The 27,007-nt window shown below is 42.7% G+C and overlaps 1 protein-coding gene across 1 annotated transcript in view; it reads right to left on the bottom strand.

Moving 5' to 3' along the window:
- LOC140738673 (cAMP-dependent protein kinase type II-beta regulatory subunit-like) overlaps positions 1 to 27,007 on the bottom strand; it is a 104,618-nt gene that overhangs the window by 43,974 nt on the left and 33,637 nt on the right. Inside the window, exon 2 of the mRNA XM_073066324.1 lies at positions 22,163 to 22,198. Within this exon, the coding sequence (XP_072922425.1) occupies positions 22,163 to 22,198 (36 nt within the window). The remainder of the gene's footprint in view (positions 1 to 22,162; positions 22,199 to 27,007) is intronic.

Below are 27,007 nucleotides of genomic sequence, written 5' to 3'. Positions count from 1 at the left end.
AGGTGTGTTTACAGACATTTTTAATCTCTCTCGCTCCCAGTGTAGAGTGCCCACCTGCTTCAAAACATCCACCATCGTTCCTGAAGCTAAAAAGACCAAGATAACTTGTATGAAAAACTGGCATCCTGCCACACTCATCTCAAATATAAGCAAATGCTCTGAGAGGCTGGTGAAGGATTACATCTGCAGCATGTTACCGCCCACACTGGACCCCCTACAATTCACCTATCGACGCAACCGATTGACAGATGACGCAATAGCCACTGCTCTACATACCGTCCTTATACATCTGGAGAAAAAGGATGCTTATGTGAGAATGCTGTTCTTGGACTACAGTTCAACACCATAATTCCATCCAGGCTCAACAAGAAGCTCAGAGACCTTGGCCTTCACCCTGCCTTGTGTAGCTAGATCCTGGACTTCCTGTGAGATCGCCAGCAGGTGGTAAGAGTGGACTCCCTCACCTCTGACCCTCAACACAGGAGCCCCTCAGTCCTGTGTACGAAATCCCCTTCTTCACTCCCTGTATACCCATATGACTGTGTTGCCACCCACAGCTCCAATCTGCTCATTAAATTTGCTGATAATAATACATTGATTGGCCCAATCTCAAATAATAATGAGACAGCCTACAGAGAGGAAGTCATCACCCTGATAGTCATCAACCTCTCCCTCAATGTCACAAAAACCAAGGAGCTGGTTGTGGATCACAGGAGGAATGGAGACAGGCTAGCCCCTATTGACATCAATGGATCTGGGGTTGAGGGGGTGAACAGCTTTAAGTTCCACAGCATACACATCACCAAGGATCTCACGTGGTCTGTACATACCGGCTGTGTGGTGAAAGAAGCACAACAGCGCCTCTTTCACCTCAGACAGTTGAGGAAGTTTGGTATGGGCCCCCAAATCCTAAGAACTTTCTACAGGGGCACAATTGAGAGCATCCTGACCGGCTGTATCACTGCCTGGTATGGGAACTGTACCTCCCTTAATGGCAGGACTCTGCAGAGAGTGGTGCAGCCAGCCCAGCTCAACTGCAGATGTGAACTTCCCACTATTCAGGACATTTACAAAGACAGGTGTGTAAAAAGGGCCTGAAGGATCATTGGGGACCTGAATCACCCCAAGCACAAACTGTTCCAACTGCTTCCATACGGGAAACAGTACCACAGCATAAAAGCCAGAACCAACAGGCTCTGGGACAGCTTCTTCCACCAGACCATCAGACTGATAATTCATGCTGATACAATTGTATTTCTATGTTATATTAACTGTCCTGTTGCACATACTATTTATTATAAATTACTATAAATTCCACATTACACATTTAGACAGAGATGTAACATAAGGACTTTTATTCCTCATGTATATTAAGGATGTAAGTAATATAAAGTCAATTCAATTCAAAATTTAAGATTGCTGATCACCTATCTTGCTCCTTCAGAATTTTCTCATAATACCTGAAGTATAATCATATTCTATGAATTTTCCCCATCAGTCATATCCTAGTAATGTTAATCATGTCCAGTTTCATCCATGTCATGTCCAAATCTATTTTGAGACACCAATGGTAAATCTGACTGACCTTCACAATCTTTATTTATGAAATATGCTCTTATGCATTTATAGAGCATGCTTTTTCAAACTCCAAGTCATATCTCCTGAATTTTTTACTTTTACTTGCATTAAAATGAGCACGAGTGAATGAAACTAAACATTTCATAGTGTAACAGATGGACCCATCTGAAGAATGTTTTATCCAAAAAAACCAAGGTCACAGCCATCTTCAAGGAAATTAGTTATATGCAACAATCTGAGAAGCCAAGCTTCCGTATCACGCAATTGATGCAAAATTAGTATGAGTCCATTCTTCCAACCAAGTTTTTTATTTTCTCTATCCTATTGTTTAACCATTCGCACTTTATCACACACTTCATTCCCTTCAGATGACTGGCAAGTATTCAATTCTAAGGTCATAGTTAACATGTTGCAACGAGACAAGATATGACAGCAAGTTATCAGAGCCGCTCACTTGCTTGCTTTTCCTCCATTTATTATCAAATGTACTCAGCCTTCTGTTCACCAACTTCTGCACGGAGTTTGTGAACTTTACCACAGAACTAGTTGATATTTTACTGCACAAGCTTCATTAGTGCCTCCACATGGTAATCGAAAACAAGATTTCTTTTACACTAGAACTATCTGCATTTTTGTGTCACCTGCAATATGCAAGTACTTTGCAAAGCAGTTACAAATTTATAAACATCAAGGCAAAAGAGAATGTCTGGGTATCTAGGGCATTGGCAAGACCACATCTAAATTATTACACACTGCACTAGTCCTCTTACTTAAAGAAGGTTATTAATAAATTAGGAGGTGTTCAGAAGCTTTGAAAGGCAGGATAATGAGGAAGATTAGGATAGGCTAGATCCACTGGAATTTAGTAAAGTGGCAGGAGACCAAAGTGAAATAAATGAGTTCCTGAATGAGATCTCGACATGGTGGAGACAGAAGACATTTTTGTTATATTTTGCAACTCCAAAACGTTGAACTAATTGAAATGAAAACAAAGGGAGTCTGGAATGGGAGCCTAACTTCATTTTTACTTTAAGCGAAACACAGGAATATGATTCAGTGACGTGATAACATATGCCATTCATGTACTTTGTAGCTATAACCATAATGTATTTAAATAATCAAACAATATATTCACAATATAACTCAAATATTATTGATATATTAAATACACAATACTTTGCTGTTATGGTTTAATCTGGGACTTGGCTTCATTATTCAAAAAAACAGGACTGCCCGTTTTAAACACAAGATATTTTTGTTTGAGGACAATGGATCAAAAGAATGTGGACATAGTCTCAGTGAACTATGAGAAGCCAAGCTTCTGCATCATGCAATTGGTGCAAAATTAGTGCGAGTCTATTCTCATAGCTAAAATTTTTGAAAAGCAAGGAGTGTTGGCGACTTCAAACAGGCCTGTTTGAAGAAAACCCTGCTCAATTATCACCAGCAAGTAACCTGTTGCACCAGAGATCCCAACACGAAACCACTGCTGCACTACAATAAGGAATGCCTATTGTTTGTTCATGAGACTGCATTTTGGCAAGTCAAATCGTTTGGCTGTACTCCTACTACCTGCATACAGACACAGCCTAAAGAGCAGGCTCCAGCGATCAAGACAACCAAGAGGTGGTTGCGGGAGGCAGAGGAACAGTTACAGGATTGCCTTGAGTCAGTGAACTGGGCCGTGTTCAAGAATTCATCCGAGGACCTGAACACCAGGGTCGTTGCAGACTTTATTAAAACGGCTGTGGATGAGTATATCCCCACAAAATTTCCACAATCAGAAGACCTGAATGAACAATGAAATCCCGATCCTCCTGAGAGACAGATCAGAGGCATTCAAGTCTGGAGATCAAGAATGCTCCAAGAGGTGCAGGTACGGTCTCCAGAAAGCCATCTCATGGGCAAAATGCAGACTCCAGACTAGACTGGAATCAACAAGTGACACTCGACAGCTGTGCCAGGGTTTGAATGCCATAACCTCCTACAAAGTTAAATCTTGTGACATAGGGAACAGTAGAGTTTTGCTTCCAGATGAGCTCAATACCTTCTCACTTTGACCACTAGAACAAGGAGGAAGGATCGCACACCCCCATGTCTTTCAATGATCCTTTAGCCTCAGTATCTGATGACGAAGAGAGTTAATTCACGGAGAACATCCAGTCTGGGTGGAGTCTGGATGAGTACAGAAGACCTCCGCTGACCGACTGGCTGATGCATTCACGGACATCTTCAACCTCTCACACCAGCAGTGTGTGGTACCCTCCTGTGTCAAATAGGCTTCAGTCCTAACGGTGCCCAAGAAGAGTGTGGTAAGTCGGCTGAACGACTATCGCCCTGTAACATTTACATCCACAGTGACGAAGTATTTTGAGAGGCTGCTGTAAAAGCATATCAGCTCCTGTCTGAGTGGTGACTTAGATTCGCTCTAATTCACCTACTGAAGCAACAGGTCTACAGCAGTTGCTATCTCGTTGGCTCTTCATACAACGCTGGAACATCTGGACAGAATATAATCCAATGCTATCCAGTCATACGCGAATGTAGGTTCAGTTTCTCTAACTTATCAGAATGTTGATTATCAGACAAACAGGAGAAGCAAATATTCCTTCCCACTGGATATTGGGAACAACAGCTCCATTATTTTCAGTTGATGGCTCAAACTCTATTACTTAGACATAATCTCCCTCATTCTCCTTCACATCTCTGTGCAATCTTCACCAATCTGGCATCAATCATCACTGTTAACATCTCCAAAGTTCTGTCCTAGGCCCAACACTGTTACAAACACGAGGAAGGCACACCAGCAAATCCACTTCATTCAGTGTTTGAGGAGAGCTAGTTTGTCACCAAACACTCTTGTAAATTTCTACAGATATACAATGGAGAGAATTCTGACTGGTTGCATTTCAGACCGGTACAGAGACTCCAAAGCAAAGGATCAAAAAAAAGGCTGCAGAGGATTGTAGACTCAGTCAGTGCCATCATGGGCACAACCCTCCTCCCAATTGAGGACATCTTAAGAGTGTTAGACATAGGAGCAGAATGAGGCCATTCAGCCCAAAAAGTAATTTTGTCATTCCCATTCTCCTGCCTTCTCCCTGTAACCTTTGATGGCCTGACTAATCAAACTCTGCTTTCAATATACCCAATGACTTGGCCTCCACAACCACTTGTACCAATGAATTCAACAAATTAATCACACTCTGGCTAAAGAAATTCCTCTTCATCTCTGTTCTCAAGGGGCATCCTTCTATTCTGAGAATGTGTCCTCTGATCCTAGACTCCCCCACCGTAGGGAACATCCTCTGCACATTCACTCTATCTAGGCCTTTCAAAATTCGAAAGGTTGGGAGGTGGTGGCTCAAGGCAATGGCATCCATCATTAAGGAACCTTGGTATCTGGGACCTGCCCTCTTCTCATTATCATCGGGGCGGAAGTACAGACGTTTGAGTACCTACACTCAATGACTCAGGAACACTTTCTTCACGGTCCACCTTCAGATATCTGAGCAGTCCATTTTTTTTCCATTATTCCCTTTCTTACACTATTACGTATTTATAGTAATTTTATGTTCATTCTGTACTGGTGCCACAAAGATAATATCAAAATGTACAGTCACTTCATGAATTATAGAATCTAGATCTGAGAAATCAATTCAGATGCATAGATTTCCCAACGCTTTGTTCAAAATGCAAAAGCTCTATGAACTGCTGTTAATCAAATTTGTAATAACATTGCCAAAGGAGTGAGGAGCACTGACGCGAGCTAATCTTTTTGAAGATTTTCCCTTTCTACCACATGAATAGCAGGCTTAATACCTGTTCTGAACCTTCCCAATAGTGAAAGTGACCCAGAGATCAACATGATTCCTCGCTACAAATGCTCCAGTAAACTCTTCCATACTGTTGGGAGAAAGTGCCTAGGACTTCACTACACAACCTCTGGTGGTATAGTTGAGATTAATCATTTTATCTCTCTACTCCATTACAGCACACTGAAGTAACAGTGCAGTTTCACAGAATATTGTTTGGAGTCAAATCTCTTACATACAAATTCCAAGTAACATTCATCGTCATCATTACATGCCGTGTTGTACGACATGGTCTCATGTCTCATGACCATGATCGTTCTTGGCAAATTTTTCTACAGAAGTGGTTTGCCATTGCCTTCTTCTAAGCCGTGTCTTTACAAGACGGTTGACCCCAGCCATTATCAATACTCTTCGGAGACTGTCTGCCTAGCATCAGTGGTCACATAACCAGAACTTGTGATATGCACCAGTTTCTCATACGACCATCTACCATCTGCTCCCATGGATTCACGTGATCCTGATCTGGGGGTGGGGGCTAAGCAGGTGCTACACCTTGCCCAAGGGTGACCTGCAGGCTAGTGGAGAGGAGCGCCTTACACCTCTTTTGGTAGAGATGCAGCTCTGCCCTGCCAAACTGAAGTTTCAAAGAGCTTTATTTTGCAATAACCAATATTCAATATGAAAACAAAACAGAAATTTTACCATCAGATACTGGAGGATATAGATCCTAAGTAATATACTTTTATAAAACCTGACTGGTAACCTGTGTGAATTGACCCAACATCAATGATATCTTTAAAAGTTTTTACTGCTTAATTTCCAGTCTTTGAAAAATCTACATTTCCGTCAATTCTACATAATTATGAACAAAAACTTATCTTCAGGCTTCACAGCAAATGATAAGCCCTCTCCAAGCCCGCACACAGCCTGAATCAATTAATTCCAAGGCTCTTTTAAATCCAAATGCAGGTTCCAACAATACTCTTCCATCACAAGAAACATTGATTACTATCACCATCAACATTCCTTGCCTTTACCAAAATCCCATCTCATATTCTACTGATACCTTTGCTCATGAATTTATGACATTACTGCAGGCTTTTATTAACAAGCCACACGTCAAACAACTTGGCATCCACACTATTACTGCCCAGATCCTAAGCAACACACACAACATGCTAGAGGAACTCAGCAGGTCAGGCAGCATACCTGCAGACTTTTTCATGTTTATGATTTGCTGCCCAGATCCTATCCTGGTCAAACCCAGCCACATCCCCCTACGGGGCTTTGATCAAAAGGTCAATAGTATTCAGTCCACCTGAAACCCCACAGCTCACCACGAACACTAGCTTCATGGGACAAGCCACATCAAAAGCAGAAGCAGAGAAAATTGAAAGCGAGGCCGTGAGACAATCCAGCTAGCACAACCACAAATAGCTTGAACTCTGCTCACTCCTGCTAGCTATGAAAGTTAGGTCATCAAATGTTCAAAAAATAATAATAAGTTCCCTCATTTTCAATCCTGTTAAAATTCAAGATCCGATAAATAAAATGACAGATTTGCCAATGGTGCAGTGAGTAATATACAACTAAATGTGCCTTCAGACTACAATGCTCTATTGTCCATTCACTATTTTTTTTAGCCATTTGACTAACTTCAAGCAAAAAAATCATTGAAATTTCTTCAAGCTAATTGAAGTGCACACATTGGGAATGTTTGATTAATGTTCCAAAAAAATGCAAAATTCCCTATCCAGATCAACTCATGAACATCAGCCAACTGCGTGGGTTTCAGATACTACCAGAAGCCATGGCACTATACCTCAGCAAACAACTCACAGGAAGCAAAGATGAAAGGATATGAAATTGGCGAGAGCAAAAGGTCACAAGCTGATCATGACAGCATTAGTGATGCAAGTTTGATTACCGCAATTTCAAATGAATGAAGAAGTGTGAAGAAGCTGGGGTTGCAGCATCAGCATAAATAAAAAAGGGAAAAAGTTTTTTAAAAAGATGCGGAGAAAAAAATTTACACAGAAGTACCTCTTGTAATTGAGGGCCTGTCTGTATTCATGCAAATAGAGCAGTCATCCCTCATTGCAACAGATTGACAATTGATCATATGGAATAATATTCCATCCAAAAAAAATACAGGCAAGTGATTGCTACACTGATCCTGTTCTAAATTTTAATTTTGTTCCTATCTCACAACCTGCTTTAGTATTTGAAAATATTAATAAAAGCTTACAGAAGAATGGTTCAGATATTTATATTTTACAAAACCTTACAAATTTAATTCACTCATAACAGCAAAAGGGTTTCACCTGTTCAACTTTTATATTTAAAAAAACTCCAGTGAAATTTGGCGCTGCTGGACAGATCAAATTACAAATCAAAAGAGTGTAAAGGAGTAGTAAACTCCTTTTACTGTCTTGGTTCAAATTCAGATACATGGACACAAAATTTTAAGTAAAAGATAGAAATTAACAAGAAATCCTGTGTACTCTTGGACAGGCAGTTAATACCACCAGTACATGATGAGAAATTTGTTGTCTTTGCTGCAACAGTACAATGCAATACATAGTAGAAAAAAAAAGTACATAGTTAAATTAACTAAGTGCAAAATTAGAAACAAAAAAGTAGTGAAGTAGTGTTCATGCATTCAATGCCCATTCAGAAATCAGACGGCAGAGGGGAAGAAGCTGTTCCTGAATCTTTTGAGTGCGCATCTTCAGGTTTCTCCTCCGCCCAGATGGTAGCAATGAGAACAAGTCACGACCTGGGTGATGGGGATCCTTAATGACGGATGCCTCATTACCAAGGTATCACTCCTTGAAGACGTCCTGGATACTATGAAGGCTAGTTCCCATGATGGAGCTGACTGAGTTTACAACTCTCTGCAGCTTATTTCAATCCTGTGCAGTAGCCGTACCCCTTCCATACCAGACAGCGATGCAACCCAGTTAGAATGCTCTCCATGGTACATCTGCAGAAATGGCGACATGCTAAATCCCCTCAAACTCCTAATGAAATACACACACAAAGCTGGAGGAACTCAGCAGGCCAGGCAGCATCTATGGAAAAGAGTACAATCAATGTTTTGGGTTGAGACCCTTCAGCAGGACTAGGAAAAAAAGAAAGATTAGGAGTAGATTGAAAAGGTGAGGGGAGGGGAGGGAGAAACACAAGGTGATAGGTGAAACCGAGGGGGGAGCAGTTAAGCAAAGAACTAGGACATTGATTGGTAAAAGAAATACAGGGCTGGAGAAGGGGGAATCTAATCAGAGAGGACAGAAGGCCATGGAAGAAAGAAAAGGGGGTAGAAGCACCAGAAGGAGGCAATGAGGAGGTAAGGTGAGATAAGGAAAAGAGGATGGGGAATGGTGAAGGGGGAGCGTTACCGGAAGTGGTGGAAGAGATACAGGGCTGAAATACAGCCATGTTGTGTCTTCTTTGATTGGACTACTGCACAGACACAGTAGAAGTGTTCCCATGCAAGTCCAGTGAAGAGCTTTAAAAACACTGTCTCCATTTTCGAGGGACACCATCTAGCAGAGTGGCCCTCATAGGAGTGGTCAGAGTCAGAGTGGTAAGGCTTTGGCTCAACAGGGCTTTGGAGAGAGCAGGCGGAGGCAAGTAGGCAAGTTCATTCCTTCTTTAACTCTTGAGAGAATAGGGGGCATGTCTACAGAGCCAGTGTTCTTTCTGGGTGTCAGATGTGGGATTTCCAGGAGACTACCAGCCTCTGATAGCCACATCTGCACCAGGTTCATCGAGATGCAGCTCCTTAGAGACCATGTTAAGGAACTGGGGTTGCAGTTTGATGACCTTTGGCTTGTTAGGGGAAGTGAAGAGGTGATAGACTGGAGCTACAGGGAAGTAGTCACCCCAAGGCTACAGGAGACAGATAAATGGGTGATTGTCAGGAGAGGGAAGAGAAAATGTCAGATAGTGGAGAGCACCCCTGTGGCTGTCCCTCTCAACAATAAGTACTCCATTTTGAGTACTGTACTGTTAGGGGGTGAACGACCTACCTGGGGGAAGCAACTGCGGCTGTGTCTCTGGCACTGAGTCTGGCCCTGTGGCTCAGAAGGGTAGAGAACTGAAGAGGATGGCAGCAGTTACAGGGTCTCTATAGTTAGGGAGACAGATAGGCAATTCTGTAGAAACATGGTTGGTAGTTTGCCTCCCAGGTGCCAGGGTCTATAGTGTTTTTGAATGCGTCCACAATATCCTGAAAAGGGAGAATAAGCAGCGAGAAATCGTGGTACATATTGGTACCAACGACACGGGTAGAAAAGGGAGGAGGTCCTGTAAACAGAATACAGAGAGTTAGTAAGGAAGCTGAGAAGCAGGGCCTCGAAGGTAGTAATCTCAGGATTGCTGCCTGTGCCACACAACAGTGATGACAGGAATAGAATGAGGTGGCAGATAAATATGCGGATGAATAATTGGAGCAGGGGGCAGGGATTCCGATTTTTGTAGAATTGGGACGTCTTCTGGGGCAGCTGTCACCTGTATAAAAGGGATAGGTTGCACTTGAATCTGAGAGGGACCAATATTCCTGCGGGCAGGTTTACTACAGACAGGCATACTTTATTGATCCCGAGGGAAATTGGATTTTGTTACAGTCGTACCAACCAAGAATAGTGTAGAAATATAGCAATATAAAACCATAAATAATTACATAATAAGTAAATTATGCCAAGTGGAAATAAGTCCAGGACCAGCCTATTGGCTCAGGGTGTCTGACACTCCGAGGGAGGAGTTGGAAAGTTTGATGGCCACAGGCAGGAATGACTTCCTATGATGCTCAGTGTTACATCTCGGTGGAATGAGTCTCTGGCTGAATGTACTCCTGTGCCTAACCAGTACATTATGGAGTGGATGGGAGATATTGCCCAAGATGGCATGCAACTTGGACAGCATCCTCTTTTCAGACACCACCGTCAGAGAGTCCAGTTCCACCCCCACAACATCACTGGCCTTATGGATGAGTTTGTTGATTCTGTTGGTGTCTACTACCCTCAGCCTGCTGCCCCAACACACAACAGCAAACATGATAGCACTGGCCACCACAGACTCGTAGAACATCCTCAGCATTGTCCGGCAGATGTTAAAGGACCTCAGTATCCTCAGGAAATAGAGACGTCTCTGACCCTTCTTGTAGACAGCCTCAGCGTTCTTTGACCAGTCCAGTTTATTGTCAATTCTTATCCCCAGGTATTTGTAATCCTCCACCATGTCCACACTGACCCCTTGGATGGAAACAGGGGTCACCGGTGCCTTAGCCCTCTTCAGGTCCACCATCAGCTCCTTAGTCTTTTTCACATTAAGCTGCAGATGATTCTGCTCACACCATGTGACAAAGTTTCCCATCATAGCCCTGTACTCAGCCTCATCTCCCTTGCTGATGCATCCAACTATGGCAGAGTCATCAGAAAACTTCTGAAGATGGCAAGACTCTGTGCAGTATTTGAAGTCCGAGGTGTAGATGGTGAAGAGAAAGGGAGACAGGACAGTCCCCTGTGGAGCCCCAGTACTGCTGACCACTCTGTCTGACACACAGTGTTGCAAGTACTGTGGTCTGCCAGTCAGGTAATCAGTAATCCGTGACACCAGGGAAGCATCCACCTGCATCACTGTCAGCTTCTCACCCAGCAAAGCAGGGCGGATGGTGTTGAACACACTGGAGAAGTCAAAAAACATGACCCTCACAGTGCTCGCCAGCTTGTCGAGATGGGCGTAGACACGGTTCAGCAGGTAGACGATGGTATCCTCAACTCCTAGTCGGGGCTGGTAGGCGAACTGGAGGGGGTCTAAGTGTGGCCTATCCATAGGCCGGAGCTGCTGGGAGTAGTTTAAACTAATATGCAGAGAGTTGGGAACCAGTATGATAGAGCTGAGGATGAGCTAGCAGGTTTACAAATAGATGATGGTGTAACATGAATGTAACAAAGGAGAAGCCAATGACCAGGTGCAAATGCAGACAGAGTGAAGAATTAAATTATACCACCGAGGCAAAATTCAAAAGGGTGAAGAATCCAGGACTGAAGGTGTTGTATTTAAATGTGTGTAGCATTTGGAATAAGGTGGATGAACTCGTGGTACAATTATAAATTAGTCAGTATGACATTGTAGGCATCACTGAGTTGTGGCTGAAAGAAGGCCATAGTTGGGAGCAGGCAGGAAGGCATAGACGGTGGTGTGGCTCTGTTGGTAAGAGATGGAATTACATCTTTAGAAAGAGGTGACATTGGATCAGAGAATTTTGAATCTTTATGGGTGCAGTTAAGAAACTACAAGGGTAAAAAACATTATGGGAATCATATAGAGGCCTCCAAATAGTAGCCAAGATGTGGGATTGAGATTGCAAAGGGAGCTGGAAAAGGCATGTCATTAGGAGGCAGTGTTCATAATATGATTGAATCCATACTGCACTTTGAGAGGGAGAAGCACAAGTCACATGTATCGGAATTGCAATGGAATAAAGGGAATTACAGAGGCATGAGAGAGGAGCTTGCCCAGGTGGACTGGAAGAGGATACTGGTAGAGATGACGGCAGAGTGGAGGTGGCTTAAGTTTCTGGGAATAGTTCACAAGGCGCAGGATGGATACGTCCTGCAGAAGAAGTTCTCAAATGGCAGGGGTAGGCAACCACAGCAGACAAGGGAAGTTAAAAACTACATGAAAACCAAGGAAAGGGCACATGAGGTACCAAAAGTGAGTGGAGTGTTGGATGACTTGGAAGCTTTTAAAATCTAACAAAATGCAATTAAAAAAGCTATGAGAAGGGAAAAGGTGAAATCTGAGGGCAGACCAGCCAATAATATAAAGCAGGATACCAAAAGCTGTTTCAATTATATGAAAAGAGTAAAAGGGAGGTGAGAGTTGATATTGGACCATTGGAAAATGATGCTGGTGAGGTAACAATGAGGGACAAAGAAATGGCAGATGAACGTAAGTACTTTCCTTCAGTCTTTAATGTGTAAGACACCAGCCGTATGCCAGAGGTCTGTGAGTGTCAGCAAGAAGGAGTGAGTGCTATTGCTATTATTGCTAAGCAAACTCAAAAGTTTTCAGGTTGATAAGGCACCTGGACCAGATGGACCACATCCCAGAGTCCTGAGAGAGGTTGCTGTAGAGATAGCGGTCATGATCTTTCAAGAATCACTTGAATCTGGCATGGTCCCAGAGGACTGGAAAATTGTAAATGTCACTCCACCCTTTAAAGAAGGAAGGCAAAAGAAAGAAAATTATAGGCCAGTTAGCCTTCAGCAATTGGGGAAGTGTTGGAGTCTATTATTAAGGATGAGGTTTTGGGGTTCTTGGAGACTAAATGATAAAATATGTCAAAGTCAGCATGGCTTCTGTAAAGGGAAATCTTGCCTGACAAATCTGTTAGAGTTCTTTGAGGAAGTAACCAGCAGGGTGGATAAAGGAGAGGTAGTAGATGACATTTACTTGGATTTCCAAAAGGCATTTGATAAGGTGCCACATACGAGGTTGCTTAACAAGATAAAATCCAATGGTGTTACAGGAAAGATACTGGCATGGATAAGACCATAAGGCACTGGAGCAGAATTAGGCCATCAGGCCCATCGAGTCTGCTCCAGCACTCAATCATGTCTGATCTTTTCTTTCTTCTCCTCAACCCCAGTTCCTGGCCTTCTCCCCGTAACTTTTGATACCATGTCCAATCAAGAAGCTATCAGTATCTGCCTTAAATATCAGAATCAGACTTTAATCGCCAAGTACCTATGCACATACAAGGAATTTACTTCCGGCAGATGTTGTCTCTCTGCTCATAACAATAATAATGATAAATACAAATGAAAATATAAATTGTACATACAGGTAGTGCAATCCAAGTAATAGTTAGCTGACAGTTAACCGGCAGTTAACTGTTCAGCAAAGTGACCGCAGTAGGGAAAAAACTTCTCCAGTGCCTATTAGTCTTAGTCTGGAGGGATCTAAAGCGCCTACCAGACGAAAGCAGATCAAACAGTCCGTGCGCAGGATGGGAGGAGTCCTTTATGATGTTCCCCGCCCTCTTCTTCAACCTGGAAGAGTACAGGTCCACAATAGAGGGCAGGGAGGCTCCAATAATGCGCTCGGCAGTCCTCACTGTGCGCTGTAGTCTGGTTCTATCCTGTTTGGTAGCGGCTCCAAACCACACAATGATGGAGATGCACAGGACAGATTCAATGACTGCAGTGTAGAATTGCAGCAGCAATTCCTGAGGCAGACCGTATTTCCTCAAGAGCCGCAGGAAATACATTCGCTGCTGGGCCTTCTTCAGGATGGAGCTGATGTTCTGCTCCCACTTCAGATCCTGACAGATGGTGGTTCCCAGGAACCTGAAGTTCTCCACGGTGGACACAGGGCTGCTGAGGACTGTGAGGGGAGACATAGCGGGGGGATGTCTCCTGAAATCCACTATCATCTCCTTTGTCTTGAGCGTGTTCAGCTCCAGATTGTTCCGACTGCACCAGAGCGCCAGTTGGTCCACCTGCTGTCGATATGCAGACTCATCACTATTCTGGATGAGTCCGATGACGGTAGCGTCGTCTGCAAACTTCAAAAGCTTCACATAGGGGTTGGAGGAGGTGCAGTCATTGGTGTAGAGGGAGAACAGCAGTGGAGAGAGGACACACCCCTGGGGGGCGCCGGTGTTGGTGATTCGAATATCCGAGGTGACCTGTCCCATCCTTACCTGCTGACTTCTGTTGGTCAGGAAGCTGTAAATCCAATCGCAGAGGTCAGGTGGCACAGTAAGGTGAGACAATTTGGAGCAGAGGGTATGAGGGACGATGGTGTTAAACGCCGAACTGAAATCCACAAACAGCATCCGAGCATAGGTCCCAGGACGATCCAGATGTTGCAGGATATAGTGCAGTCCCAGGTTGACTGCATCGTCTACTGACCTATTTGCCCGGTAGGCAAACTGCAGGGGATCCAGCAGGCTGCTGGTGAGGGTCTACAGGTGGTTCAACACCAAGCGTTCAAAGGATTTCATGACTACAGATGTCAGTGCGACAGGTCTGTAGTCGTTCAGTCCTGTGATGGTGGGTTTCTTGGGGACCGGGATGATGGTAGAGCGCTTGAAGCAAGTCGGAACCTCACTCAGCTCCAGAGATCTGTTAAAGAGCTGAGTGAAGATGGGAGCCAGCTGATCAGCAATCTGGCCTCCACAGCTGCATGTGGCAACAAACTCCAAAAATTCACCACCCTTTGGCTAAAGGAATTTCTCTGCAACTCTGTTTTGAAAGGGCGCCCCTCTATCCTAAGGCTGTCCCCATTCGTCGTACACTCTCTCACCATGGGAAACATCCTTTCCATTTCTACTCTGTCTAGGCCTTCAACATTTAAAATGTTTCACTGAGATCCCCACCCCCCAGAGGGATGTCTGACAGGCAGGAGGAAGTGATTGGGAATAAAGGGGGCCTTTTCTGGTTGGCTGCAAGTGACTAGTGGGGTTCCTCACTACTTTTCACATTATTTGTCAGTGAGTTAGATAATGGAATTGATGGCTTTTGTGGCAAAGTTTGTGGATTATATGAAGACACATGGAGGAGTAGGTACTGCTGAGGAAGCAACGTGATTGCAACAGGACATAGTCAAATTGGAAGAATGGGAATAAAAAGTGGCAGGAGGAATACAGTGTTGGGAAATGTATGATAATGCATTTTGGTAAAAGGAACAATAGTGCAAACTATTATCTAAATAGGGAGAAAATTCAAACATCAGAGTTGCAGAGGGACTTAGGAGTCCTCGGGCAAAACTCCCAAGAGGTTAATTTACAGGTCGAGTCTGTGGTAAAGGCGGCAAATGCAATGTCGGCATTTATTTCAAGGGGAATGAAATATTAAAAAAAGGAGAAAACGCTGAGGCTTTACAAGACACTAGCCAGGCTGCACTTAGAGTACTGTCAACAGTTTCGGTCCCCATATCTCAGAAAGGATATGCTGTCATTGGAGAGAGTCCAGAGGAGGTTCACGAGGATGATTCTGGGAATGAAGGGGTTAACATACGAGGAGCATTTGGCAGCTTTGGGCCTGTACTCACTGGAGTTTAGAAGAATGCAGGGGGATCTCATTGAAACCTACCGAATGTTGAAGGGACTAAATAAGGTGGATGTGGAGAGGATGCTTCCTGAAGTGGGAGTATCCAGAACCAGAGGGCACAGCCTCAAAATTGAGGGGCAACCTTTTAGAACAGAGTTAAGGAGGGATTTTTTTTTTTGGCCAGATAGTAGTGAATCTGTGGAATACTCTGCTACAAATTGAAGTGGAGGCCAAGTCTGAGGGTATATTTAAAGTGGAAGTTGATAGTTTCCTGATAGATAAGGGCATCAAAGTATATGGCGAGAAGGCAGGTGTATGGGGTTAAGAGGAAACCAGGATCAGCATGATGGAATGGCAGTAAAAACTCAATGGGCTGAATGGCCTAGTTCTGCTCCTACGTCTTAGGACCTTCTTTGTAGCTGCCATGATATGTTGGGTCTAGATTAGATTCTCAGAGATCTGACATCCAGGAACTTGAAATTGCTTTAACATCTCTGCTGGTTGATTGCGTAAGATAAATATAATGAAATAAGATATTCTATGAACTTCCATCCAAATTAGAAGATTACAGTGCTTCTAAATTTTAGCAAAAATTATCTTAAGCTCACTTGCTATCTCAAGACTGACCTGGCTATTACATGGTTACAAATGAGTAGCAGGGTGGAGATAAGTCTCTACCAAAGGAGGTCAAAAGCGCTCTTTCCCACCACTAGCCTGCAGATCACCCCTGTGCAAGGTGTAGCACCTGCTTAGGATCACGTGAAGTCAAGGGAGCAGTTTGTGGATGGTGGCATGAGCAGCTGGTGCATATCACAAGTCCTGGTTATGCCACCACTGACGCCAGGAAGACATTCTCCAAACAGTATTGATAATGGCTGGGGTCACCCATCTTGTAAAGACACTGCCCAGAAGGCGGCAATGGCAAACCACTTCTGCGGAAAAATGTGCCAAGAACAATCATGGTCAAAGACCATGATAGTCTACATCATGGGAGAGCACGTCGTGATGATGATGGCTATAAAAGTCAATATTTATGAATCTCACATCTTACACTTCCAGCTGAAACTTAATTAAATTAAATTGTATCTTGTCTCATCACACACAAAGTTTCTTGGGAATGGTCAGGTTTACATATTTAATTATTCATGACAACATCACAAGTATAAATCACAAGATTATAGTAAGTCATAAAAGTATCTATGCATAATATACATAGGATTCATTGCATTCTGTAACAAGATTTTATGTGTCCTTATTTTATCCTGGTTACATGTGTAATGAAGACAAGGCATTTTACAAATCAAGCACTGGTCAAAAATACTATGACTGACAGGCAAGTACTCATACAAAGAAAAACAGTCAAAGACCATAACACCACCACAAGATACAGGAGGAGAATTAGGCCATTTGGCCCCTCAACTTTGCTCCACCATTTCATCATGGCTGATCTGTTTCCCTCTCAGCCCCCCGCCCCCCAATCTCCTGTCTTCTCCCTGTATCCCTTCATACCCTGACTTATCAGGAATTTTATCAACCTCTGCCTTAAATATACTCAATGACATGCCCACCACAGCCGCCTGTGACAATAAATTCCACAGATTCACCACTCTTGGCTAAAGAAATTCCTCCTCATCACCATTCTAAAAGGACTCCTCTCTATTCTGAGGCTGTGTCCTCTGGTCCTAGACTCCCCCACCATAGGAACCATCCTCTCCACAGTCAGTCTACTGAGGCCTATCAACATTCAAGAGGTTTCAATGAAGTCACCCCTCATAGTTCTGAATTCCAGTGGGTAGAGGCCCAGAGCCATCAAACACAGAAAACCTACAGCACAATACAGGTCCTTCGACCCACAAAGTTGTGGCGAACATGTCCCTACCTTAGAAATTACTAGGCTTACCCATAGCCCTCTATTTTACTAAGCTCGATGTACCTATCTAAAAGCCTCTTAAAAGACCCTATCATATCCGCCTCCACCACCGTTGCCAGCGGCACATTCCACACACTCACCACTCTCTGAGTAATAAACTTACCTTTGACATCTCCTCTGTACTTACTCCCCAGCACCTTAAACCTGTGTCCTCTTGTGGCAACCATTTCAGCCCTGGGAAAAAGCCTCTGACTATCCACACAATCAATATCTCTCATTATCTTATAAACCTCTACCAGGTCACCTCTCACCCTCCGTCGCTCCAAGGAGAAAAGGCTGAGCTCACTCAACCTGTTTTCATAAGGCAAGCTCCTCAATCCAGGCAACATCCTTGTAAATCTCTTCTGTACCCTTTCTATGGCTTCCACATCCTTCCTGTAGTGAGGCGACCAGAACTGAGCACAGTACTCCAGGTGGGGTCTGACCAGGGTCCTATATAGCTGCAATATTACCTCTTGGCTCCTAAATTCAATTCCACAATTAATGAAGGCCAATACACCGTATCCCTTCTTAACCACAGAGTCAACCTGCGCAGCTGCTTTGACAGCTGCTGTCCCAGAACAGATCCCTGAGGCACACCACTGGTCACCAACCTCTATGCAGAATATGATCCATCTACAACCACTCTTTGCCTTCTGTAGGAAAGCCAGTTCTGGATCCACAAAGCAATGTCCCCTTGGATCCTATGTCTCCTTACTTTCTCAATAAGCAATGCATCTGGTCTAAAATTTCCTGGGCTATCTCTACTCCCTTTCTTGAATAAAGAAACAACATCCTCAACCCTCCAATCATCCAGAACCTCTCCCATCCCCATTGATGATGCAAAGATCATCGCCAGAGGCTCAGCAATCCCCTCCCTCACCTGCCACAGTAGCCTGGGGTACATCTCATCCGGTCTTGGTGACTTATCCAACTTGATGCTTTCCAAAGGCTCCAGCACATCCTCTTTCTTAATGCTCAAGCTTTTCAGTCTGCTGCAAGTCATCACTACAATCACCAAAATCCTTTTCCACAGTGAATACTGAAGTGAAGTATTCATTAAGTACCTCTGCTATTTCCTCTGGTTCCATACACACTTTCCCACTGTCACACTTGATAGGTCCTATTTTTTCATGTCTTATCCTCTTGCTCTTCACATACTTGTAGAATGCCTTGGGGTTTTCGTTAATCCTGCCCACCAAGGCTTTCTCACGGCCCTTCTGGCTCTCCTAATTAACTTTTAAGCTCCTTCCTGTTAGCCTTATAACCTTCTAGATCTCTAACATTACCTAGCTCTCTTAACTTTTGTAAGCTTTTCTTTTCTTCTTGACTAGATTTATTACAGCCTTTGTACACCACGGTTCCTGTACCCTACCATAATATCCCTATCTCATTGGAATGTACCTATACAGAACTCCACACAAATATCCCCTGAATATTTGCCGCATTTGTTCCGTACTTTTCCCTGAGAACATCTGTTCCAATTTAAGATTCCAATTTCCTGCCTGATAGCCTCATAATTCCCCTTACTCCAATTATATGCTTTTCTAACTTGTGTTTCCTATCTCTCTCCAATACTATCGTAAAGGAGACAGAATTATGATCACTATCTCCAAAATGCTCCCCCACTGAGAGATCTAACACCTGACCAGGTTCATTTTCCAATACCAAATCAAGTACAGTCTCTCCTCTTGTAGGTATATCGACATATTGTGCCAAGAAACCTTCCTGAATACACCTAACAAACTCCACGCCATCTAAACCCCTTGCTCTAGGGAATTGCCAATCGATATTTGGGAAATTAAAATCTCCCATCACGACAACTCTGTTATTATTACATCTTTCCAGGATCTGTTTCCCTATCTGCTCCTCGATATCCCTGTTACTATTAGGCGGCCTATAAAAAACACCCAGTAAAGTTATTGACCCCTTCCTGTTCCTAACCACCTAAAGACACTCAGTAGACAATCCCTCCATGGCATCCACCTTTTCTGCAGCCATGACGCTACTTCTGATCAACAGTGCCACGCCCCCACCTCTTTTGCCTCCCTCCCTGTCCTTTCTGAAACATCTAAAACCCAGCACTTGAAGTAACCATTCCTGTCCCTGAGCCATTCAAGTCTCTGTAATGGCCACCACATCTTATCTCGAAGTACTGATCCATGCTCTAAACTCATCCGCTTTGTTCACAATACTCCTTGTGTTAAAATAGACAAATTTCAAACCGTCCATCTGAGCACGTCCCTTCTCTATCACCTGCCTGTCCTCCCTCACACACAGTCTCCAAGCTTTCTCTATTTGTGAGCCAACTGCCTCTTCCCCAGTCTCTTCAGTTCCATTCCCACCCCCCCAACAATTCTAGTTTAAACTCTCCCCAGTAGCCTTAGCAAACCTCCCCGCTAGGATATTGGTCCCCCCAGGATTCAAGTGTAACCCGTCCTTCTTGAACAGGTCACGCCTGCCCCAGAAGAGGTCCCAATGATCCAGAAACTTGAATCCCTGCCCCCTGCTCCAATCCCTCAACCACGCATTCATCCTCCACCTAATTCCATTCCTACTCTCACTGTCGCGTGGTACAGGCAGTAATCCCGAGATTACTACCTTTGCGGTCCTTCTTCTTAACTGCCTTCCTAACTCCCTATACTCTCGTTTCAGGACCTCAGATGGCAACTTCTTTCATAAATCACTTGGGAACCAACTTCTATACATTTTACTGAGATGAATTTAATTTACTATTGAAATATTAAATGATTGTCTGGACATTGCTCTGTCTGTGAAGCAAAGAATAAACATCTTTCAAACAAATCATACTGGCAATACATTGGCTTTAGTTTATTAACTTTGAGGATATACACACTGCTGACAAAGAAAACCATTACTCCCTAAACACGATTTCCCCTCGAGGAAACTGTGGTGAACGGCTGCCTTAAACTGCCACGACGATCATGTGGATTGGGAGATGAGAAAAATAGGTCAACCAACAGGATTTTTGTTTTAAAAGTACAGATCTGATTGTTTTAGTCATCTTTGATGATACTGGTGTATTTTCATAAGAATGGTTTGATTCCAGATTAGTTATTGAATTTAAATTTCCCAGATGTCATTGTGCAACTTGAACTGATATTGATGAATTGATTTAATTTGTTTTATTTATTTATTTATTTATTTAGAGATACAGCGTGGAGTAGGCCCATCTGGGCTTTCAAGCAGTGTCTTCCCAGCAACCCTGATTTAGCCATCAGGCTAATGAACTAAAGAGGATAACTACAGTCAGCTATTGGTTCCCGCAACCAATGATCTCACTTTATCTTATTATTTCATGCTGTCGTTATTTATTGCTATTTATTTATATTTGTATTTGCACAGTTTGTAGTCTTCTTTGCTCTACATGATCTTTCATTGTTCATGTCACAGTTACACAGTCATGCTAATTATGCCCGCAGGAAAAAGAATCTCGGGGTTATACATGGTGACATATATTGTATGTTCTCTGAATATAATAAATTTACTTTGAACCTGATCATAGGACAATTTACAATGCCCATTTAACCTACCCAGTATTTCCCTGGATTGTGGTGCGGGAGGAAACCCCAAAGAGAACGTAGAGAGACTCCTTATAGAGGAGGCTGGAACTAAACTCTGAATTCTGACTCTGAAGCTGTAATAGCGTCGCTCTAACCACTGTGTTATTACATACAACTTGCATCTGAAATCAAGAACAATTGAGAACAGGGGATGCAGAAAATGCAATGATCCTACTGACTCTCGAAAGTTATGGATCGTCGCAATGATAATGCTATCCAACATTTGGTCACCAATAACCTGCTTGCTGTTGTCCATTTTGGGAACAGGCATGACCACTCAGCCTCAGATGCTCACTGCCTGGGTCTAAACATGAACCAAATGAGTAGAATTTGAGAGGCGAGGAGAGAGTGACTGCCTTTGGTGTCAAGTTACAAACTCAACAAAGTGGCATCCAGAAGCCCTGATAACACTGTGGGTGTCCTGGGGGGGGGGTTTGGAAATCACTCCTGTAGTAGAAGTCACACCTCACACAAAGATGATCATGGTTTTTCTGAGATCAATCATCTCAGCTCCAGGTCATCACTGCTGAACACTTCCTTGAGGATTTCCTCAACCCAAACATCGTTATCAACTTCACGAGTTGCCTGGCATAAGTGGGAACACACTTGCTGATGCTTGCATTATGCCACTCATAACAACTCATACTTGTAGGCAGTGAGATCTGGACCTGTGCTAAGTGGCAAGCAATACTTACACCAGGAAAGGCAACGATCATCTCCAACAAGGGAAAGTCAAACTCCTACCCTTGCCATTCACTATCAGTACCAAAGTTCAAAGTAAAATTATCAGAGTACACACATGTCACCTCATACAACCCCGAGATTCTTTTTCTATGGGCATACCTAGCAAATTTATAGAACAACAAGTTCCCATCATCACTATTAAACCCAAACATCAGCCAGGCTAAGATGGACCATGAATACATGTAGAGTAATTCAGCAAATTCCATTATCAATGACAATGATTTCAGGTACATGGGAACACTGTCAATATCACCATCTGAGCTTAGAAATATATCAGTCTCCACCCACCCCACCCTCCCCTCCATTATTCTGGAACTCCCCATCCTCTACACTGGGACAAGCAGCTTTCAATTTAACAAAACAGATCATCAGCACCTTCTGAAGGAGGCAAGCAGAGTTAAGCAATAAATTCTGGCCTTCCCAATAATTCCCAGATTCTCAAGAATAAGTAAATAACATTCCTACCAGACGGTCGTCGAGTTAATCTGTTTTTGATTGGAACTGGAAAGCAAACAAAGAGGTTGTCAGTCAGATTTTTTAAATTAAATATTTAGGACGTTCAATAGTAATACTGGATGCAAATTATAAATGTTTTCTGAATGCATTTAGTTAAAAACACAATGGAAATGGTTGACCTGATTTTAACAGTGTTTACCTTGTAATAAAAAGTATGCACAGTTCTTAGCATTCTACATTTTAAACACACAACTTGACAGCTGAACCCAACAACAAATTTGCTACATTTCACTAATACATACATGAACTCTCTCAATGAAGATCTTTAATCTGAAGTGCATGACATGTTTCTCATTTGCCCTTGGTTTCAATGTATAACTTCCATTTTACATTCAAATTTCAGTATGGTTTTAAAAAAAACCAAAATGTCTGGGTTGCTCTGTGGATTTAAATTTTTCCCATATAATTGAAAGGTTGTTGTTTTATTTTAAAGAAACTAAGAGTGAACAAGCTCTTGTAACTGCTAATTTGTCTTCTGCAATTCCACTCTTTTTAAAATACACACAAACTACTTCCCTTGCTATTATGTTGGCATTACTTTTTGATATTATTAATTAAGCTCATCTTTGCTATATACTCAATTTAGAAACTTCCCAGTGATATTTCTGGGAATTAAAATTGACCCCTTGGCAGATTCTTTCTTCCCATCACCTCTTGCTGCTACAATGATCCTCCAATCACGTTATGACCAGGAACATCTGTTCCTTTGAGACACACCAGCCAAATTTTTAATCCAACTCTCATCAGATTTTACCACCAGGCCCAAAACATTCATTTTCCTGTTCTTTTGTTCTCCCTTGGGAAAGAAAAGTAATGACATTTACTCTGAGCCCTCCATGTTTAGAGATTTGACAACAGGCCTGCAGTCACTCTACTCTTGGCTGCTCTTTACTGCTGTTTCTAAGGATTATCTTCACATAAGGAGCCTGGATGAACTCAACTGTTTGATTTGAAGGGAAGCCACATTCCACAGCCAATCGGTTTGTTTGGGGGAAAAAAGGCCACCTTTTCCATTTTTCATGGACTGATCCCCGCCCACAAAGCTCTGGTTATGAAATGGATTATAAACTTTAAAAAAACACTTTTTAAGTTTGAACATAACCAGATCCAAATCAAGAAGGTCAAACACCCTGAAACGACACCACTGTAATCTTAATTTTTGCAGCCAGTATTCACTGCACTAAAAGATATTGCAATAAACTGTGTGCAAACAAAATTTTAAGTGAATGTTTACAATGGGAATAGTCTCTGTAAACGTTTATCCATTATCCTGTAGTTGCAGGCTTCCCACCAATTTGCTGAGCTTTCTCTGGCTGCCTTTCCAAATTTTAGTCTCCAAGTGCTTTTCTTTATATTTCTGGATCACTGCAACCCTACTCTTCATTTTAAATGGCTACTCAACTCAAGAGCCTGCGCCCACTCGCATTCTTGGATTTGTTCTTGTAAACTTCTCGTTTGTTACTTGGACAGCACCCATCCCTAATTTCAAGGAATAAAAATCAAAAGAGGCTTCTTACCACCCACTCTGCTCATTTTCCTTTTCTGCCAGATTCCCAGTTTCTCTTGCTAGCCCAGCTTCTAAGAGCTCATTACTTTTCTTACAACTGTTTCACTCAGTTAAAGATGGCGCGACTGAAGATGTGCAACAGCTTACTGGTAACATCTTTTATGAAGCAAGTTGTGGGGAACTATCACCGCAGACAATGCGGAGGCGAGTCTGGTTTGGGGGATGAGCTGTGCGGAGAGATTGCAAGGCGCAACATGTCCGGGCTGTGGGGTTCACAGATGGAGTTTGTATTGCTACTGGAGATGGAGCAAGCAATTTGGAGAGGAGTCGATGTGGAAGAGTTTTGATGCCCGTCCACCTAACCTGGGTGCAAGGCTGGATCACTCCAAGCTGAGACTGAGAATGGTTTTGGGCAGGGCGGTCTAGGCGTATCAGGGTGCCGGGATCGCAGTCCTAGAATGCGGAACTACTCTGTGCTTGGGCAATTTAAACACTGGTCCAGATAAGACTGGGAGTCCAAATGTCGGGTACAGAGGCAAGGGCCGGGCTGATTTCACTTGCTCTCCCACGAATGTTCATTCCTTTCTCCACGGCACCAAGGCTGTGAACTGAGCCGGCTGCCATGTGTTTATGCCCCGCTGGTGTGAAAATTGGGGACCAAGGCTTGGCTTGGGCCTACTCTGGCGGTTCCATGAATGGATCTGGGACAGTCTGGTTTAGGATGCTGTTGGTTTGCTTCTACTGTTTGCAAAATACGTTTTTTTTTAAACCCTCTTTTTCGCTGCACAGTGGTTTTTGGTCTTTATTCTACATTGGATATTCAAGTTTCTTGATTTGTGGCTGCCTGCAAGCAGACAAACTTGATGGAGTATAATTTATAACTTATTTGATAATAAATGTGCTTTGAATCTTGAATCTTGGTACTGTTCCAAGCTCCTCTCTTATACAGTATCTTCCTTTAAATATGAATAAGGCTAATATTCCATTTATTTCCAAATCCCAACGCTCTCCCTGGCCCCAAACAATCAAACTCTGGACATCCAGCAACATTAGTCTAGTGTTTGCAAAGTACTGCTTCATACCTTCGCATGTGGTGACAAGATCCCACCCTTGAATGAAAAACAATGGTGATACCATCGCTGTCAGAACTACCCTTGTAAATTCTGCTTGATTTCAGTCCCAAAAATCAAGTGCATTTACTTTCCCACTTTTCCACAACCTCTATCACTTCTTCCAAAGAGAAATGTATAACACTCAGTAAGATCCACTAACATTGAAAATAAATGCTTCCATGTTAATCAATTTGAAAGTGAGAACTGCCACAGCATTGAATCAGCCTTAGATAAAAATGCTAGAAGAAACAATGACATGATGGTGCAATCCTCGTTCACCTCACTAAGTAGATCCAATAGGAGAAATCAACAGTAACACTTAGAATATTCAGAATAACAAGGCACAAAGAGTTGAGGGATCCAGCCCTAGAAGACAACATAATATAAATGAAGGAAATAGAATAACACAACTGGAGAACTACATATTGAATGGAACTACTGTTCCACATTCAACACAAAATGGGTAAACAGAGTCCAGTCAGGGATGAATACAGGCTCACCAATGAGGGCCAAAATAAAATCACACCGACCTTGTTTGGCTTCCTCTAGAAAACAGCTTGGAGAAAAGCCAACCGTAAACTTCAGGAGGCACCCACAAGGCAACAGTTGACAGATAATTTCAGGTAGTCAATTATTCCTGGCCATCAAATATTTTTATAATGGGGTCAGAAACAATTTAATGTTTATATAGTTTATGCCTGATGGGCATACACATGCTCCTCAACAGCTTGTGAAGCACTTAACGGCAAAGTTTAACAACTAGAAACTGCAAACAATGACCTGAACAGAATGACTTAATGCTGAGAAACGTATAGAACAGAAATCAACAGTGCAAGACCTTGCAAGCCAGCTGGAATCACTTGCCATGGTTCCTGCATATTCCATCATACGGTTCAACTACGTACTTCACTAAAAACAGGTACACACCAATTACTGCACGAGCATTTCACAACCAGCACTGACAGAGGCCCTCGGCCCACTTGAGTGAGGGAACCCCTCTGCCCATACTTGATTGACTAGCACAATCGATCACCAGGCTTTGGTCAAATCTAGTGCATGCCAGATAACTCAGCTTTCTGTATGTGGATCAGAAAAGAACAAAGCTTGGTCCAAGATTTCAATACAGAACAGTGACCCAGCTCCGAAAATATCCACTATTTGCGTTAAAGCCAAAACTGGCCATTGCTCTGCCAGAAATCAAAGCTGCCACAGGTTTATAAAGCTTCCCTACCTGCAATTTAAAAATCTGTTGAATTTTTAAAATAATTTTAAAAAATTAAATAAAATCATCTCAAACTATTTTAAGTTAGTTAATTAATATCAGCAGGCCTTGAACACCCATTGAAATCAGTGAAATTTCTGATCCTGCTCCAAGAACAAGTCAGCATAATATTGATAATAGATTCCTTCATAAGATAATGAAAAGTGAGAGAAAAAGTGATGGATGTGGTGTGCATGTATTTCCAAATGTCTAAGACATATTATATCACGTACTGTATGCTCGTCATTATTACATAGGGGTGTCATCAAGACAGTAGAATAAAGAGGTTGTGGCAGTATAAAGAGAAATGTGGCCAAATTCCAGGCAACAGAGTTCCAGTGAAAGGTCATTTCTCAGGCTGGAGAGAAATTCAGAGCTAATTCCAGCATTCAGAGTGATGGAAAACATACAAAAAGGGCAGTATTTGAGGGTTGTGAGACCCCAAATGGAGTGGCTTCCACAGAGCTGGGTCAGGTTCAAGTTGCTAAATCACTTTATTCCATTTGGCGTCCAGCTGCAAAATATGGTGATAGATGCTATCCCATCTGCTACTTAGCAGGTCCAAGACCTTTAGCAGATGAGCTCACATCCAGGACTTGTGTGATGTTTTGCAACTTCAAAACATTAAACTAATTAAAAGGAAGACAATGTGAGTCCAAGAAAGCAAGTCTAACTTTGTGTTTACTTTAAGTAATGCACACACGTATCACATGGTAGCGTGATTATGTATGCATTTCACATACTGTATTTATACATAACCCATAACTGATTATTTAAATGAACAAGAATGCTTATATATATGATAATGGGGTGGTAAATTGGATTAGTAAGTATGCAGATGATACTAAGATAGGTGACATTGTGGATAATGAAGTAGGTTTTCAAAGCTTGCAGAGAGATTTAGGCCAGTTAGA

The sequence above is a fragment of the Hemitrygon akajei genome, chromosome 14 (assembly GCF_048418815.1).
Source record: "Hemitrygon akajei chromosome 14, sHemAka1.3, whole genome shotgun sequence".
Classification (NCBI taxonomy): domain Eukaryota; kingdom Metazoa; phylum Chordata; class Chondrichthyes; order Myliobatiformes; family Dasyatidae; genus Hemitrygon; species Hemitrygon akajei.
The sequence above is the reverse complement of the archived record's forward strand: the minus strand, read 5'-3'. Positions and strand labels throughout refer to the sequence as shown.